Source organism: Strongylocentrotus purpuratus, unplaced genomic scaffold, assembly GCF_000002235.5.
Source record: "Strongylocentrotus purpuratus isolate Spur 01 unplaced genomic scaffold, Spur_5.0 spur5_scaffold_8, whole genome shotgun sequence".
NCBI classification, from domain to species: domain Eukaryota; kingdom Metazoa; phylum Echinodermata; class Echinoidea; order Camarodonta; family Strongylocentrotidae; genus Strongylocentrotus; species Strongylocentrotus purpuratus.
The window spans coordinates 3,346,550-3,365,746 of NW_022145614.1; the positions used below are offsets into that span (position 1 = coordinate 3,346,550).

At 35.7% G+C, this 19,197-nt stretch overlaps 1 protein-coding gene across 3 annotated transcripts in view; it reads right to left on the minus strand.

Moving 5' to 3' along the window:
* Positions 1-1,018: 1,018 nt before the first annotated feature.
* LOC100890759 (GPI ethanolamine phosphate transferase 1) overlaps positions 1,019-19,197 on the minus strand; it is a 39,002-nt gene continuing 20,823 nt past the window's right edge. For all 3 annotated transcript variants that reach the window (XM_030975111.1, XM_030975112.1, XM_030975113.1), the window contains 6 exons: positions 9,634-9,951; positions 9,007-9,097; positions 8,148-8,296; positions 7,298-7,373; positions 6,354-6,523; positions 1,019-3,395 (listed from right to left, as the gene is read on the minus strand). In XM_030975111.1, the coding sequence (XP_030830971.1) occupies positions 3,275-3,395; positions 6,354-6,523; positions 7,298-7,373; positions 8,148-8,296; positions 9,007-9,097; positions 9,634-9,951 (925 nt within the window). In that variant the 3' untranslated portion in view covers positions 1,019-3,274. The remainder of the gene's footprint in view (positions 3,396-6,353; positions 6,524-7,297; positions 7,374-8,147; positions 8,297-9,006; positions 9,098-9,633; positions 9,952-19,197) is intronic.

Sequence of the window (19,197 nt, forward strand, 5' to 3'; positions counted from 1 at the left end):
AAAAAAAAATGAAAGAGAAAGTGAAAGAGGTCGGTGGAATCCGAGACCTAGAATGCTTCGTGGAGAGGTCTAGCAATGCGGTGCGCTTTGACCTTCCACGGACGGACGCGTTGTATTATCAAAGTGACCAATGTCTCAGTAATGGAGAGTATCAAATCCTTCGAAATAGAAAGTAAAAATTCTACCTTTGGAGACAATGATAATATTGCACAATCCAGATGGCTTACTATGAATGACAAGCTTTATTAAATATGTTTAAAAAGTCGTCATGAAGGTCAGAATTGTTTCTTTGTGAATTTGTCTTCCATTTTGGTTTTTCGCGCATAGATATGCCTATATTTATTAAAAAAAGAATAACTATACATTAATGATGATAACAACAACATAAAGGGAAAAGGCGTACATGATAAGAGAAATACGTTTGCAGACTTAAGTCACTTTACCTATCAAAACAGAAATCTGAACCTGACATGTTTAAATCATTTGAGTTCCCACATTTATAGAACGGATCGCCCACCTTACTCTTCAAAAAGTTAGAATTACTATGCGATGCACTCCCGTGGAATTCATGGATTTCGGACTTTCACGGTTATCAACATTTTGCCTTGATCCTCCAATGAAATTGGAACTACTTTGTTTATCTGTTTGAACTTAAAGACAGGAAGTGTTTGTTCAAAGTCTTTTGAAACGAAAGAGAGAGACAGAGACAGAGAAAGAGAGAGAGAGAGAGACACACACACAGAGAGACACACAGAGAGAGAGAGAGAGAGAGAGAGAGAGAGAGAGAGAGAGAGAGAGAGAGAGAGAGCGAGTGAGAGAGAGAGAAATCGATTTTAGTCATACATGAGATAAAACTGATCTTGCTGTGAACATAAGATGGCGCTCTTTACGTCTTTCTCCAGATGCACGACTACATACCAAGCTAAAGTTATAAAGATATGCACCACACATCAACAAGTCCCCTCATAACTCAGCAGGCAAAAGACTTCTAGAACATATACATTTGAGGTCAAAGTGGTTGTTTCATCATACAAAGATATCTTGAAGGATTTTAATCACACATTTCTTCTTTTGGACATGATTTATTTTGACATCAACCATAATATCAGGCCTTCACACATTACTATATCCTTTTTTTTCACCTCTTCAGAAATAAAATCTAAGAACAGCATTATCATAATCCTTTGGAAGCGCATAGAGACGTTATATCATAATATAATATGTGCTAAACAAAAATGGCATATTATCCTATTTTGTTGTAAACAAAAGCACTTTAACATGACATTTCAAGAGGACACACTCCACTAATGACTATCATGTCAAATATTACACAGAGCCATTCTGGATCCATTTTTTCCTAACCATCCCTGTGTAAAAAGTCTAAAGGCAACATTGTTCTTTTTTTTACTTGTTCATTTTGCCTGTAAATGCCATACTAATATAAAAATGCTTTTAAAAACTCTTTGACGGAAACTGAAGCCCCTTGAAAGTCCTCGACTTTTAGAGACGTCAATAATATAGAGGCACATATATCATTTTGACTGACAGATAAAAGAACTAAATCAAGAATTATTTCATTCATCCGTCCACATTTATTCTCATAAGTCTTAATCTCATAGGTCCATATTCTTGAAGGCAGACTGAAGTTAAAACCTGCTTAATTTAGTCCACTACTGGGAGGCCTATTATATTCTTTACAATTCGTGCAAACATACATGGCATTCATATTTCGTCGCCAACTTATGTATACAAAAAATATTCAAAATATGATATAAAATATAACATTAGCTCCATATCAGCTTAACTTATTGCATTTTAATCTTAATTACAAAACAATGTCAATCTTTAAGATTGTTTTTAAAAAAGTACAAGAAGACAGAAAAGTAAACAAAAAAGTAAGGCCACATGCATCAAGTTCATAGCAAATACGATTTTACAGGTGGGTGGTTGTAAATACAACAACAACAAAAAAGACACATTTAGTCTTTTATAAGACATACCACAGTGTATCTACTACACAAAAGATGAAAGACTTATTTCAGTGGAATTATTTGTAACATTAAATTTCTTTTGAGCTCTCTGGAATCATTTGAAGCCATCTACAGCTTAGCATCATCAGTCCACAAAATTCCTTTGGTATGAATTCAAATTCCTGACAAAATTAAGGTAAATAAATAAATAAATACACTTTATTAAATAATCATCAGACAGCCACATGAAATACACAAGTATTCTCCTGATAACATTCATACAAGTTTGCAGTTTCAGCATGCTTTCTGTCTCTCAAGGTATTGCAATCACCCGCACATTCATTTCAGAGATGGTAGTATTCATGATAAAGAAAACAAATGACTGCTAGTGTAAGTTAAAATCAAATGGCAAGTAGCTCACTGAATGTTGTTTGCAGACATAACAAAAATATATACTGACCCACCATATCAACAACTAATGACAAACAGACGTGACGATAACTTAGATGATATTCTTTTTTTTCCAGTCTAACAGGAGAGGTTATAACTACTATTTGATAGTTTCCTAAGATAGATGTTTTCCTGATAGATACATCATGTGAACTTGACCTGAGTGCCAGGTCCAAACAATGATGTGTCTCTACAGCCTCACTACTACTACTACTTTCACTACTTTTACTAGTTCAGGGCTCAGTTATTCTAATACAGCTGATTGCATTTTCTTTCCAGTCTATCACTTACTTGCAGCAGCATACACTGGTAACATTAGATGACACAAATGGACTTGTATGTTAGATCATTAAATCACTACAATATGATTCTTAATTAGAATTTAAAACTTTAATGAAATAATGTACTTTGTGAATGAGCATACACACTAGAACATCCTTAAATACTGAGATGTCAAACAGCAACAAAAGGCTGAATTATAATACAAAAAGTAACAAGATTATCATGTCTGGATCCTTAAATACTGAGATGTCAAACAGCAACAAAAGGCTGAAGTAGTTGCTCCACAGCCAGTTTGTGACATTAACAACATTCTGAACTTCAGCCCGAACCCGACACACTATCTACATTTTTAACCCTAACCTTATTCTTAAACACTATACTAACTACAGCTCTGATGTTATCGGTAACACAAACGAAGCCCTGAGCAATTGTCACCACATAATATGTCTGGATATCCACATAGAAAACTGTTTTACAAGGTGACCTTGAACCATCCATTCTTTTTAATGTTGTAGCATCATAGAAACATCTTATTGAGGATATCCCTCCAAGATATTGGGTGTGTGTTGAATTCACCTGGCATGATGTTTCTTGAATGATCGTTTCCATGACAATGTAGTGATGAGTCTGGCTAGGAGGAGGAGTAGCATGATGAAGAGGATCATAGACATCACTATCACATAGTGACTGATACTAGCAGGCAGAATAGAAAAGGATAGACAAGGAAGAGAAAGAGAAAAACAGAGAGAGAAAGAGAGAGAGAGGGAGAGAAAGAGAGAGAAAGAGAGAGAGGGGGTAGAGAGAGAGAGAGAGAGAGAGGGGGGTAAAGAGAGAGAGAGAGAAAGAGGAGTAGAGAGAGAGAGAGAGAAAGAGAAGGGAGAGAGAGAGAGAGAGAGGGTAGAGAAAGAGAGAGAGAGGGAAAGAGGAGTAGAGAGAGAGAGAGAAAGAGAAGTGGTTGTGATGGAGAGGAGGAGAGTGTGTAGAGAGATGTGATACAGTGAGAGAAGAGAATGGGTATGCAGGGAAGTGAGATAGATGGAGTATAAAGAACAGAACATAAAGAAGGGAAACAGGTGGACGAGAGAGAGGAAATAAAGTGAAAGAGAAAAAAAAGAGAAAAAAAAGAGAATAAATAGTTGGGAAAGAGGTAAAGAGAGACAGAGACAAAAAAAAAAGTAAGATCGACATAAATTACATTGACACAATTTAGAAACATTCTAAACAACTCTGTTATATATACAAGGTGAAACCCTTAAGAATAAACAAGTATTAATCAATTGATAGTTGATGGTTCAGCAGACAATGATTTAACAAGAAAAGTCGTTGTACCACACACGCAGATAACAACATGCCTACATCAATCTCCTTAACAGTAAAAATTGCCCGAGTCCAATAGTGCCTTTAGGCAATGATACTGATGGTAGAGACAGGTGTGTAGTAAAACACATCTAAGAGCCAGAGCCAAACAGGTCTTACCCCTAAGGCATATTGGCTAGTACAGGCTTCCATCTGTTTTATACACACGCATCGCATATAAACAAAACATGATGTGGAAGCATGAAAACATGATGTTTATCGAATGATCCTATCCTAGCAACAGCCAACATTAGAGCTGTTCACACACAAAGTGATTAGTGAAATTCAAATATCAATGTTTAAATCACAATCAAAATCCCACTACTTTCTCTATAGAATCTAAAAGAGATTCTCATGTCTGTGTGTCTCTGTAATGACCTTTAAACACACAACAAGCAAACTTGGGGGGGGGGGGGGGGATCGGGTAATTACTTGGATGCACTTTATATCTGTTGGCATCTACATGTAGGTATTTTGTATTTCATATTCTATGCATGTATATATTCATATCCATTGCTTGTTTCTTTTCCCTTTGTTGTACAAATTTGAAACTATTATTATGAAGCCTCCAAATCACTCTCTAGCAAATGGGGACTTTTTTTTCACAAGGCCAATCTGGCTTTATTTTAAAGTTCTCATAATTCATTTTCTTACAATGTAATAGGCCTACTTATAATATTTATTGCTTTTTATTTCATGACTTGTAAATATGTATGTTTTTTGTCACGTACAACTGTCTGTACATTTTAGAAATGAATGGAATAAATGAACTGAACTGAACTGAACAAGCAAACTAGGTATAAATTATTGCTTGTATGCTCTCAAATATTTGTCTTACTTGCATAACATATAAAAAATTAAGAGAGATATGTTTTACTATATCGTCATTAGAGATACATTGTTCTATACAGCATAGGAACAATTAATAAAAAATAATAATTAATTTGATACCCTGATAGTTCTTGTGTGAACTATTAATTTCATGTTGACTTATCAATTGAGGATAATCAAAGGCTGTACCTGGTAAGGTTCTGCTCTATTATTAGGTACTCAAAATTACAAAGAAAGTGAATTTCTAACGTATGCATTGTCAAACAAGACATGTTTTCAATCATCTTCCTTATTGTAGCTTCATAAAGGTCTACACCTGCATAACCTCAATGAACATGTGAATACAATTACAGGGTTGAATACATGCACCACTTGTTCTTCAAGAAGATATTCTCTCACCCATAGGTAAAGTTCAATTTGCAGATCAGGTGCCAAGAATAGAGAAAGTGAGGACGCGTTGGCTGGGTTGGATTATCATGTCATGGAATGTGACTGAATTCAGCAGGTAGGTAATGTGAGACAATGAGAGGGGCGGATGATGGGGGCGGGATAATCACAACAGCTGAGAGTCTGGAACCTCAGGTAGTACAATGATGTAACAATATCAAACAGCTGATGAACATCATGCTGCTTTGTATCATGTCGCTCAACATAAATCAAATCAATTTTTTGCTGAATAATATCCGGTGTTTATATAACGAACATTTTTCAATGAGACCGGAACACACAAACAGACAAAGCCTACAAACTTTCATTGAATAATGCAAGTTGCATCCACCCCCACCCCCATAAAAAAATTTTTTTTAAAAACAAGAATAATCAATTTCCTGACATTCAAATTATTATTTTTTTCCTTTTGAAGTTGACACACACATTCCAAACGTTCCAGTATACTACAATATTACAGACCTCAAATAATGTCAGTATTACGAGTCCCACCACTTTGTCCAGACATAGGGGCACAAAAACTGAAATATTATGACTGCAACAGGCATGGATCAAGTTGTCTCAAGCTTTTTCACTTTGATTAGGGCATCATGGACAGATAGTGCGTGGCCTCTGGGTGTTTTTTAAAGCCTGGAAACAGAGATCTAGGACAACTACCCCTCCAGATCCTCAGCTGAACAATTACTCATAAACATGGAGGAAATAACTATCTGGACCAGTGTCACCTAGACAAGTGTTCCCTTAGGGTACTTTGGTTGAGGCTCAAGGGCACTGATGGAGAGGACTTATCAAAGGCCAGCAAGAGGAATCAGAGTAAAGTGACCACTGTAGACAGGTGGCCGTTCTAGACAGGTTCTCTTGACACCTGTTTCTCCTTCATGGATTCTCAATTGATAACCGCTATAGACAGGTGGCCTTTATAGGCAGGTGGTGATTAAGACAGGTGGACTGTACCATGAAAACTAATGTATAAAACATCATACCGATGGTGTAATTGAGTTTATTGGTGGAACTTACCTTGTCCCTATCTCTAACCAGCTGCCCGAGTCCCTCACCAAGAAGAAGAAATGTAACGCCATCGCATCAGAGAGCAGTAGAACTACGAGGTACAGTGAGGAGGTAGGAAGCCTGAGTAGGATGTGTATGGCTTGGAAGGCACACGCTACCAGTAGAAACAGGATCACATTCTATAGGATACAAAACATAGATTGAAGAGGATCAAATAAAATAGCATGGTAACATTATATTGGATAGAAGTAGAGTGAAGACGAGGGTAGCCCAAGTAGTATGCGTATAGTTTGGAAGGCACATATATGCTACCAGTATAAACAGGATCACATTCTGTATGATACAAAACATTGATTGAGGAGGATGTAGTTAGAAATAACTATTAGTACAAAAGATATTTAATGATTTTATAAAAAAATCATACTTCGTGCTCTTTACCCTTTTTTATTTCTGATTTGGAATACAAATTGTGACCGTAAAACAGTAAGACATTTCATATCAAAGCTGGGTGACTAGTGCCGTTAACTGTATTACATGTAGCTTGAAAGGTTTCTTCTGATGAGAAGCAATAGAGGCTGGAATTATTGTATACAAGGATTCTTATGAATTGTGAAAAACATTTAATTCAAAATAGAAACTAAAACCATTTTGCACATACAACAATCACAGTTTGAGTGGGTATATATAATAGAACAATGACGAGACATAGAAATATAGAAGCACACAATTCAACAAGAAAGAGAGACAGACAGACATGGACAGACAGAGAGGAGGATAAAGAGGGTAAATAGAAAGATGATCTAAGAAAGACAAACTAGAGAGCAAGAGAAAGGGCGAGAGAAGAGAAAAATAATGCAGAGACATAAAAGTTTATATTTTATTAAGAGTATAGAGAATGTCAACAGCTTTAGAAGAATCACATCCCTAATTATTTTACTAGACAAAGTAGCTACCTTCATTAGAAGTAATGAGCCCATGATGAATGGATTGAAGACTGTCAGGAAACAATAGACTGCTGATGGATCAAAGCTGTAGATCAGGATGATACAAACAATATGCAATCAGGCTACGAAATACAGTCAAACCTGCTTCAGAGACCATCTGTACAGGGAGGTTATAAGTACTTTGGACAATTGCCACCCTGAGCAACTTTTGACCCATAAATTTCCCTCCCCTGGACAAATAATCATTTTTGATTGTCAAAGAATGAATACGTTCCAAACAGGCTACTAGTTTGTTTGCTACTTGTTTGCAAGGTAGCTGTCATAGAAGGCATTTGTTGTCTGGGTGGTACCTGTCCATCAGGTATCCTTTGGAGACCAAAAGATGGCAGGCTCAAATACCGCTAGTTCCCCACTTTTTTCAATTTCAAGATCGAGCACATGATCTTATCTACTGGGTCCAAGCCAAATAATTCTTTACAACAATTAACTGAATAGCTAGCAAATCTACAGGAAGTAAAGTTTGAATGTAGGCCTTTGTTTGTTGATGCAAGTGATACTGCCTCTCCAAAGAGAGGTATTATCAGAGATGTATTACATGACCATCTCATAAGGCTACAGTTTGAACAGAACTGTTATCCGTTTATATTGACATCATTTCCAGTCAAGAGAAGGCATATATACAATATACATGAACTCTTTTGATTTATTATTATTTTTGCAATGTAACCAAAACTTGAGGTTGGATTTCAGGAATGGAAAACTACATGAAAAACTAATGAATATACTAAAAGTATGAATGATACTGGCAAATCATTTAAGTGACGACCTTACTGGGCTATACTTTGAATGTAGCTCTCACCTGTTAATACTGGCAATATTGCCTGTTCCAAAGAAAGCAGCAAGTATAAAGAAGACAAAGATCCAGGCGCATCGTAGATCCGTCAGAGCTAGGTTCCTGGGTGGAGCTTTCTCAAGGTTTGCTTCTTCATTGAAAGACACTTGGTGGATCTAAGAAACAAACCCATCGCAAAGATTAATCTGGAGTTCAAGACATGATGACAGACTATAAAATCTTAAAGAATCAATCCCAACACCGACTCTTCTCTTCATCAAATATATGATATCTATGAAACAACTTCACTAGAAAATGTTAAATAATGACTAATGAGAAAAAAAAAAAAAATTTAATCAATCTAGTTGTTCCAATGATTCCACCAAAACATGAGGAAGATCACTACAATCACGTAAATCAAGTCTACACTGGCTGCACTGCCTATGTGTATGTGTTGCATTAGTTCAATTTTTGACAAAAATGGTTCCATAACATGAGACTGTGATCTATTCATGAAAGATATTGAAAGCGCCATGATAAGCAGAGTTTTTTACAATCTGGCGTGGTCAGCTCTTAAGAAAAACTTCCTACAATCACAAAGGATTTATTCGTTGGAACCTATGAAGGCAGTTACAGGGAAACCAAGAATATTGTGAAGAACCATCTCATGTTATGAGTCTGCTGTAATGGATTGAGGTAAGACTCATATGGGATTCACTCTTAACCTATTTCAGACAGAAACTGTGTAATTCCTATACGTACAGAGCTTTCAGGAATGAGATTCAGTAGTCAAGAGTATAAATAAAGACCAACTATTACTTGAAACATACATGAGCAAATCCAAATCAGAGAGGAACCAAGTATACCAAATGGAAAAGAATCTCACCTTATCAGTCTGTTGTTGGTTGAGGTTAGACTCACATAGGATCCAGAAGAACATGACATAACACAGGCATAAACAGAATAAACCTTCGTGTCTGTACAAGATGGTTAAAGAAAACAATTTCTTCTTCTTCCTCATTCTACAGTTGGTTTAATAACACTACACATCTTCATCATCATCATTTATAGCATCATTACTATTCAACATTATCTTTTCCTCTTCTTTTTGCCCTCTTTTTATTTCTTGACCTTGTACGTCTTTGACATCTTAAATTCTTGCTCTCTTTTCCTCACAGTTTTTGTTCTTTTCCTCCCTGTTCCCCTTCTTCTGTCTTCCCATTTTAAATTGTGTGTATTCTTGTTGACTTTTCTGACTCTCTTCTAAACATGATCCTAAATAATTTGAAACATAACAGTGCAATGACCTTTAATATTCAGCTTGACAATGTCCTACAATAACTGCAAGTCATACAAATAGTTTCTAAATCTGTTATCCATACTTACTGTACATTCTCTTATTTTTTAGTTGGGGGATTCTCAAACTACCTGTGCTTGAACGGAATATAAATGCAAACAGACCTCTCCTTTATTTTCACACCATAGTTCACGCTCATTTGTATGAAAAGGATACGAGGTACTGAGCAGCATGTAAACCGTTGACAAGGAGAGTGCCACACCCAATAAACGATGACCAATCACCACACTGCTAAATGAAGGCAGGACAAACGCAGCTAGCAGCATCGTCCAACTAAATATCTTGTTTGGTAGGGGGACTCCCTCTTTGTTGGTGATGTGTATCCAGGTAATGTAGACCACCATGACTGATATGAGGAGTAAGGCAATCTGTAGCCATGTTAAGAGAGGGTTGATGGACGAGGATGACTGCAGCTTTAAGAGATGTCTGAATAAGATATAGGCACTCACTGCTAAGAGTACTCCGGCTAGCACCCTGTACAGGAGAAAAAGTGACAAACTGGGGTTTAGAATTAAAGCTGCAATAACAATCAAGTATTTTACATGGGTAAATTAAAAAGAGTATTTAGTATAAAATGATCCAATACAATAACAGCAACACACTTGTGCATTAAATGGGGCTAGCACTTATCCAAAAGGATGACAGAATTAAATATCTCATAACTCTCCATAAATATGTAAAAATGTGAGGATTTAACCTATTACCCTGGTGGATGCACTTTTTCATGAGCCAAAACAAATATGATTATTTTAAAATATGTCATGATTATATATTCCTAGAATGGATTATGTCTAGACCGTAAGGCGGACCTCAAAAACCTTCATTACTTGGAATCAATTATTACTTCCTCACGATTACAAGTTCAGTGCCAATATTTTGGCCACATATGTAATAGACGTATACCAACCCTTATATATCTGTTCTTGAAGGGTTGTTTTTGAAAATTGTAACAAAATATCTTTCCCAGAAGGAAAATCAGGCCATTTAGGGATTTAGTTTGTAAATCATTTGAAAGTTTCACCCAGCCATTGTTATAATGTGTAATGACTACAAGATAAAGCAATGAATTCAACAATGTGTGTTCTATGGAAAGGTTGTTCAAAGGCTAGATTGGTATCAATAGGCTTGTCTAAAATAATATATAAGAATTCCCCAAAGATCTGCAAATTAAATCATCAATTGACAAAATTTAACTTTTACTATCATTTTGCACAAAGGAAAGAGAAAGCTTAATTATATTTATCTTTGATCTTGACCCATCCTTTTTAACTTGAAATCTCAACCACTACCACTTCAAAAATGAAGCCTTGTATTTCGCTTTATACAGTTATAATTTATACAAATACTTTCACTTATAATATTGAAAGATTGTAGAAAGTATTTTTTCAGATGACATTCTGACACAAGATCACAGGTTCTGTTTATCATTTAATCATCTAAGTATCATCTAATTCAAAGCACTGTCTAGAAATGCCTACTTTGTCTTCATATGTATAACAAAACTTGATATTCAGGCACTTGTTGAAATAGATTCTAAGACAGACTAATAACCCTATACTAGTACCCCGGGGAGTGTTTCACAAAGACTAAGATCAACTTTAAGTTGGACTTAACTATGGCAGGCCTTTTATGCCACTGGTTGCTCTCATCATTGGTCTCTCAATTATGATCTTTAGATAGTATTTTTTCCTTCAATAATGAATTATCAAAAAATGTAAATTCTGTAGATTTGTGACCATGATTTGTAAGTCCATTGAGAGACCAATGCCAGTAAATGGTGAGAGCAAACAGTGGCATGAACGGCCTGCCAATTTAGTTAAGTCCAACTTAAAGTCAATCTTAGTCTTTGTGAAATACCACCCTGGACTAATACATCCATAACAACTAACCCCTAAACCCTGAAAACTATTTACTAGTCACCATTTGCAGGGGTAACTGTTGTGCAGGGGTTCGGGAGTAATTGTCCTGGAAATCAATTATTGGGGGGTAGTTCAGAGAGTAATTGGGGGAAGTAGTCCAGTTGTAGTTGTTGGGGCAGTAGCTTTTGAAATCCCAAAGTTCAGGGTTCAAAACCATGTGGGTATGCAATTGCTGTTGGTTAATCCATTAATTCGTATTATCTTGGACAGAACTTAAGGCCATAGGTCACCGGATAGCTGACATCCAAACATGGCAGTGAGGCAACTAGCATATTGCCATTTCTGCTTCTAAGCATCAAGCATCCCATAATCAATCACCATTCAATTTAATTCCCAATTCAGCATACCTAGGATTTCCAAGAAATGACATCACAAGCTAATACACATCTATGAAATATGACTGGTTCTTAATCAGATTTGTGGTAAAGAATGGCTACATAAATTCAAACAGATGCTTGGCACCATTAATATTTCAGTCAGGTATTAATTATGGATACAAGGACCATCTAGGTTCACTACCACACCGAAGGCCATAGATTGATGTACAACGTCAGGAGGAATGAATGATGCTACATGCGTGCTACAAAAGTTGTTGACTCCAATCTTAAAGGTTATATGCAAGCTTTATGTGTAAAATATTCTTCTGTAGGACATTAATGCAATTAATGCATGCATTAATGTCTATGATATTGAAAATAAAAACATATCAAGAAAATTCAAGTACCTTTATGTAATAAATCAAGAGAAAAGTTTTTTGTATTCACCTGGCATGCATGGCAACTGTTTCTAAAGCCACTTCGCCCAAGAGCACAAGCCCTGACAAAGGCGCCGTAGCCATGGCAACTGTTTCTAAAGCCACTACGCCCAAGAGCACAAGCCCTGACAAAAGCGCCGTAGCCTTGGCAACCGTTACCACCGCCACTTCGCCCGAGTGCACATTCCAAGCTCCTGATGACTACGAACAATCTAAGTTTGATTTGTTCTTTGAGAGATCAACAAAGAGATTTGAGGAAATGATTGATCGTGCGGTAGATCGTCTAGCAAAAAAACTAGCTGATGTTGAAGCAATGCTTGGGGCTTCCTTGGAATTTGAGCGTCAACGGGTTGATGACCTACAAGATAATCAACTGCGACTGGAAACAAAAGTGAAGGTTTTGGAAGTAGAGATCGCAAAACTTCGCGACGATGCCGATAGAAATGAGCTAGCAGCCAACAAAAGTGAACGCTTCTCAAGGAGAAACAATATACGTATTGTTGGCATCGATGAATTCCAGCCAACTATCCGGTCTGATGGTGACCCTGGATCAACATCCCATCTCCAAGCTACTAACGATAACCCTGGATTGACATCCCACCTCAAAGCTCAACCTCAACGAAGCGAGGATTGCATCGCGATAGCGGAAGACAAGCTGCGACGCCACTTTGGAATCCATTCGAAGGTCGAACGGGCACACCGCGATGGCAAGATAGTTGCTGGAAGATCTCGCCATATTCTCGTTAAGGTCCTGTCTTATCGCGATAAAGTCGAAATTATGAAAACAGCACGCGATGTTCTGAAAAATGAAAAGTTTTTCATCGTTGATGATCTCACTACTGCCGACCTTGGAGAAAAACGCAAGTGGTCTAAACAAGTGCAAGCTCTATACGCTCAAGGCACCAGGATGCGATTCTACGCTGGAAAGTGGCGCCTCCGTGGGGGCAATGCTTACAACTTCGAGACCCCAGCCCATGATGCTTCTCTCCGCAAGGTCACGGATGAGGACTAATATTACATCTTACTACTTTTGTGCTAATCAGGTTAGTTTAACTAAGTGATGACACTCGTAGTTTCCCTCGAATAGACAGCAACTCCAATTGCCATCTTCGTTATTTATATAATTTAATCACTTTCAGGTTTACCATGTTTACCAGGCGAATTAACATTTAAAATTCATGCTTACTAATTTTTCATGTATTTCGCTTTCGCACTGATAAAAAAAAAACTGTTATCGCTCTACCTTGACTGTTTTGGCTCTGGTCTCATTGTTTTTTGTTTTTGTTTTTTGATAATCATATGAGATCGATCTACTAAATCCTTGGTAGTAGGCCTATGGTCTATGAAGACCCTGAGTTTGTTTTGTTTATTTTTCTGAATTCCTACACTGAATAACTTGCAAAGTATCACTTAATGTTTTAGCTTATATCATATTACAATATTTGAATGCACATGCATTGCATGTTTTAAGTCTTATCCAGAACCGGGAAGTATATCGGGGGTTACCTTTTATTATCAATTATATCAATCTGTTTATTTATTTTCTATACAGTTGACTGCCTTGCTAATGATTTCCAAGAAAACTTGTTCACTCTTAGAATATCAATGTAAACATTTGCCCTACACGGTATTGAGTATGTATTCCTTCAATCTCTAGTATTTTCTAGTGTACATTCATTAACGTTAATTGTTGGCTATAAAGTAGGCTAATATCTTAACTAAGCTATCTAAAATATTATGTCAACAGTTCAGTGCTCGAGGTTGGATGGACACATTCTTGCCTCTTATTACCATTTTACATTATTATAGACATTGATCTGTGTATACTTTATCTAATACTATTCTCAAAGGAAAAGTTATGAATTCACTGTGAGAGTGGTCAACTCAATCTATATATACCGATTATGTTTTACTAGTTATATTATGGAATATTGAACTGACGGTATATAAGTAATTATATTTGTTTCTCTCTAGTAATTAATATGCCCATTCACATTCAATTTCCGCTTCTTTTTTGAACTATTCATTGATTATTATATGACCTCAGTCTTATCTAGGACAAAGACCAGCCTTTTACATGATATAGGGAGCTACTTTTTTATTGGTGTATATCACTACAGACGAATACTGTTTTTCTTTTCTTTTTTGTTGACAAAATAGCAATACATGTTTACCAGGCGAATTACAATATAAAATTTGTGCTTAATAATTTTCCTGTATTCTGCTTTCGCACCTGGGTAAAAAATAGTTATCGTTCTATCTTGACTGTTTTGGTTCTGGTCTGATTATTATTATTATTATTATTATTATTTTAAATTCTATGAGATCGATCTTCTAAATCCTGCAAGAACGTGGTATTAATATTAGGCCTATGGTCTACGAAGACCTTGAGTTTGATCTGTTTATTTACTGAATTTCTCCATTGAATAACTTCATAATCGCATGAAATTGAATTTCTGAAACTGCTGAAACTGCGTCAACTATAAAGTTTCTTTTCTGTTGCAACCCGTTAATCGATTTCACGAATTTTCAGAGTACAGAACAGGAATTCAATTTTGTTTTTTATATTGGTGTTTCTTTATGCATTTCATTTACTTACAAAATTATGTCCTATACTCGTTTTTTGTATGCGTCAGGAGGGACGGATACCAAATGTTTTTGTTTTTGTTTTCTTTCTATTAAGCGTTTTCTTTCTATTAAGCGTTTTCTTTCTATTAAGCGTTTTTTTTTTTTTTTTTTTTTTTTTTTTTTTTTTTTTTTTTTGTTCCAATCCGAACTAGATAGACAGTTTTCATTGTTTGTCTTGTTTTTGTTTTTGTAATTGTCTTCCTTTTGTTGTTTTCTCTATTTGTTCTTCTTTTTTTTATTTTTCACTTTCGACTTTCCTGTCATTTTCATTTTCCCCCCTTCTTTTTTACAGTATGATCTTCCTCATCCCCTCTTCTCCTACGGGCACAGGAGCAGGAACATGGTATCGTGAAACCCACTTGTTAGGCATCACTAGTTTATTACCTCCCCCCTCTTATGGCTGATTTTTCTGACTTCCCTTTCAGCTCGGTTGATAACGATGGTTTGCTGTCTCTTTCGTCGCAACATGGCGCTAGTTTTATAGGCAACTCCAATTATGATACATATATAATGAATTCTATGGATAAAAACACATCTGATTTTAATTACAACTTTGATCCAAATGATGAATGTGGGCAACTCGTTACTTCACACTACTTTACTGAACACAATTTTAAATCTTTTCTTCAATCAAACAGTTGTGAGGAAAACCTTTTTCTTCTCCATCTAAATATTCGAAGTGCCAATAAAAATTTTGATAAACTTAAATTATTCATAGACAGTAACCAGCTTCCCAAATCTTCAATTATAGGATTAACAGAAACTTGGTTTTCCGAAAACCCATGTTCCCTCTATTCACTCACAGATTTTAATTTGGTTGTTAATAACAGAACTTTTAGACCCGGTGGTGGTGTTGCACTTTACATACCGCAACTATATGAATATGCTCTTAAACCTAATATGACTATATCTAACGATGTTTTAGAATCCCTTTTTGTTGAAATTAACAACCCAAGTGGAAAAAACTTAATTGTAGGCGTTTTATACAGACCTCCTCAATCAAATACTCAAAATTTTCTAAGAACTCTTAATGACCTTCTGCTAGATCCTCTGTTGAAAAACAAAGATTGCTGTATTATGGGTGACTTCAACATTAACTTAATGAATTGCAACATTAACAACGTTTCGCAAGAGTTTCTCGAAACTTTTTTATCCAATTCTTTCTTACCACTTATCACTAAACCCACAAGAGTGACAAAAAATTCAGCTACTATTATTGATAATATATTTAGCAATATAACCTACCCCATTCCCAAAGCCGGTATCATCCTAAATGACATTTCTGATCATTTTCCAGTTTTTGCTAAGTTGTGTATAAATAAACTTGTCAAAAAAGCGACGATCACTACTCCATATCGCAAAATAACTGATGATAATATTACTAATTTAATCAGTGATTTAGACTTAATAGACTGGTCGAACGTTTTTGATTCATTAGATGTTGATGAATCGTACGACTTCTTTATCAATAAGCTTACAGCGTCTTTAAATACTCATGTTCCCCTCACCACCCACCGGAGATCAAACTATAAAAAGATCCCAATTCATCCTTGGATTACAAAATCGCTTTTAAGATCTATCAACCGCAAGAATAACTTGTATTATAAATATATTACAAAACCAAGTGACGAATCTCGCTCTAAGTACACATTATATAAAAACACCCTTACCACTTTATTACGTATTTCAAAAAAAGAATACTATACTTCACAACTCAATTTGTACAAAAATGATATGAAGAATACATGGAAAATCATTAATGGTGTATTAAATAAGAAGAAAAAAGGATCAGCAATAACAAAAATCAAAACCAATAATACTATCACCGATGATGCTGATACAATCGCTGAAAATTTTAACTCGTACTTTTCACAAGTGGGTAACAAACTGGCACAACAAGTGCCACAGAGTACCAAATCATTTAACGATTTTCTTGTCAACCCTAACCAAAATTCCATCTTTTTTAATCCTACAAACACTCGAGAAATTATAAACATTGTTAACAATCTTCTGATTAAGAAGAGCGCCGGGTTTGACTGTATTCCCAACTTCTTATTAAAGAAAATTATCAGAGCTGTTGTTCATCCCTTGGTGCATATCTTTAATATTTCACTTCATACAGGTCGGGTACCTAATCAAATGAAAATCGCCAAGGTCATACCCCTCTTTAAGAAAGGTGATAATCAACTCGTTACTAACTATCGTCCCATATCCTTACTTACCTCGTTATCTAAAGTTCTTGAGAAACTTGTTTTTACAAGAACAACCACGTTTTTTAAAAAATACAATATTTTCTCACACTTCCAATTTGGTTTCCGTGAAAATCATAGCACCTCGCATGCAATTTTGTCTTTTATGAAAACAGTTACCACTTCCATTGATAAAGGTTTGCATACTGTAGGTATATTCCTGGACTTCTCCAAGGCCTTCGACACTATAAACCATGAAATTCTTCTTCACAAACTTTCTCACTATGGTATTAGAGGGAAGGCCTTGGAGTGGTTCAGGAGTTACCTTACAGATAGGACTCAATTTGTATCGGTTAACAACTGTAATTCTTCTACACTTCCTATTACCTGTGGTGTACCGCAGGGTAGCCTACTCGGCCCCCTTCTTTTTATTACCTATATTAATGACATTCAAAAATCTTCAAATTTATTATCATTTATACTTTTTGCAGATGACTCCAACATTTTCTTTTCTCATGAGAATGCGAACCAACTACTTAGAACTGTAAACTCTGAACTAAAAAATGTAACTGACTGGATCAAGGCTAATAAACTATCACTTAATCTGCAGAAGACCAATTACATGCTATTTAGCAACAAAATCAATAGTTTGCCAGGTGAAATTATTTTTGATAACGCTGCTCTTGTTAATGTTTCTACAACCAAATTCTTGGGAGTGTTTATTGATGAAAAATTATCATGGAAAACTCACATCGATAATATATGCAAAACCATTTCACGAAACATCGGTATTATCAATAAACTCAAATACTTTCTTCCTTCTCGAACTCTTCTTACATTATATCATACCTTAATATTACCATACATTAATTATGGGATTATAGCATGGGGATGTGCAATACAAACACAATTAAATAGGATCCTACTGCTGCAGAAAAAAGCACTCAGGATAATATTTCAAACACAATTCAGATCTCATACAGATATTTTATTTTTCGAAAATAATATTCTCAAAGTGAAAGATATCTATGTGTTCCAACTCGGCCAATTTATGTTCAAACTAAGTAAAGACGACCTCCCCGCAATTTTTTCCGATATGTTCTGCAAAAATGCCTCTGTACACAATTACCCGACTAGACAACGGAACTGTTATCACTTACCCTTAACACGAACATTATTTGCACAGAATTCATTTGTCTTCGCTGGATGTGCCTATTGGAATTCTCTTCCCAACGATATAAAAGAAGCCCCTAGTCTTAGCAATTTTAAACGTAAACTTAGGAAAACATTAATCAGCCAATACTCCCCACCAACAAGCCAAGCTCAAAAATCTAAACCTACGGAAAGATAAAACAAATCTTTCCTTTTGTTATTCCTCCTTTCCTCCTTTTTTGTTTCTTTTTTAAGAATAATCTAAACAAGCCTAACGACCTGGTGGTGTACCTGCCTCCTGTCCCCATCTCCTTCTTCCTGCCTTTCTCTCGCTCTCTATTTCTCTCTTGCTCTCTCCCCTTTCTCTCTCTCTCTCTCTGTTACTATATTTATCTTACTTTTATTTTTACTTTTACTTTTTCTTTTTTTTTGTATTCCCTTTTAGTGTGTTTTACTGGTATTAGCTTTCGACCATAATTATTTAAGCGTATCCATGTAACTAAGTCAGGGGCTTGCCTCATACAAGCTCTGCTTTTTTAGCAAGCCCCTCCGTTTTGAATTACTTCATCAAGGTCATTTTTTTTCTATTGTTCAGTACTGTTTTTTCCCAATATTTCTTATCAACTAAATTTTGTTCTACATAATACTGAATTTACTTTGTTTATATTATATTTGACTGTATTATATTATGTCTGTTTATATTTTGTTTGTTTTGAAACGGAAATAAAATCTGAATCTGAAATCTGAATCTGAATATGCACATGTTCAATTACTGGAGGATTACTCTCCTGGTTTCTTTTCTTTTTTTCCAGTGAATTTTAGTTTTAAAATCTGAAGGAATGCAGACATGAAGGCTATTATCTAGCTTTGATTTTGCCTGAGGTTCCTGTACTGCCATCTTACAGATGGCCATGAATATGTGTGTAACAGACAGCTGTCAATAGGTACACACAGACTGATCACAAAGCCGGACTTTGATCAATAATATTGCTCGCCTCTCAACTTCTTATTTCCGTGTGAGGAGAAAAAACATCTTCTACATGCTAGCATTAAAAACACCCTGCTATTCATTAACTTG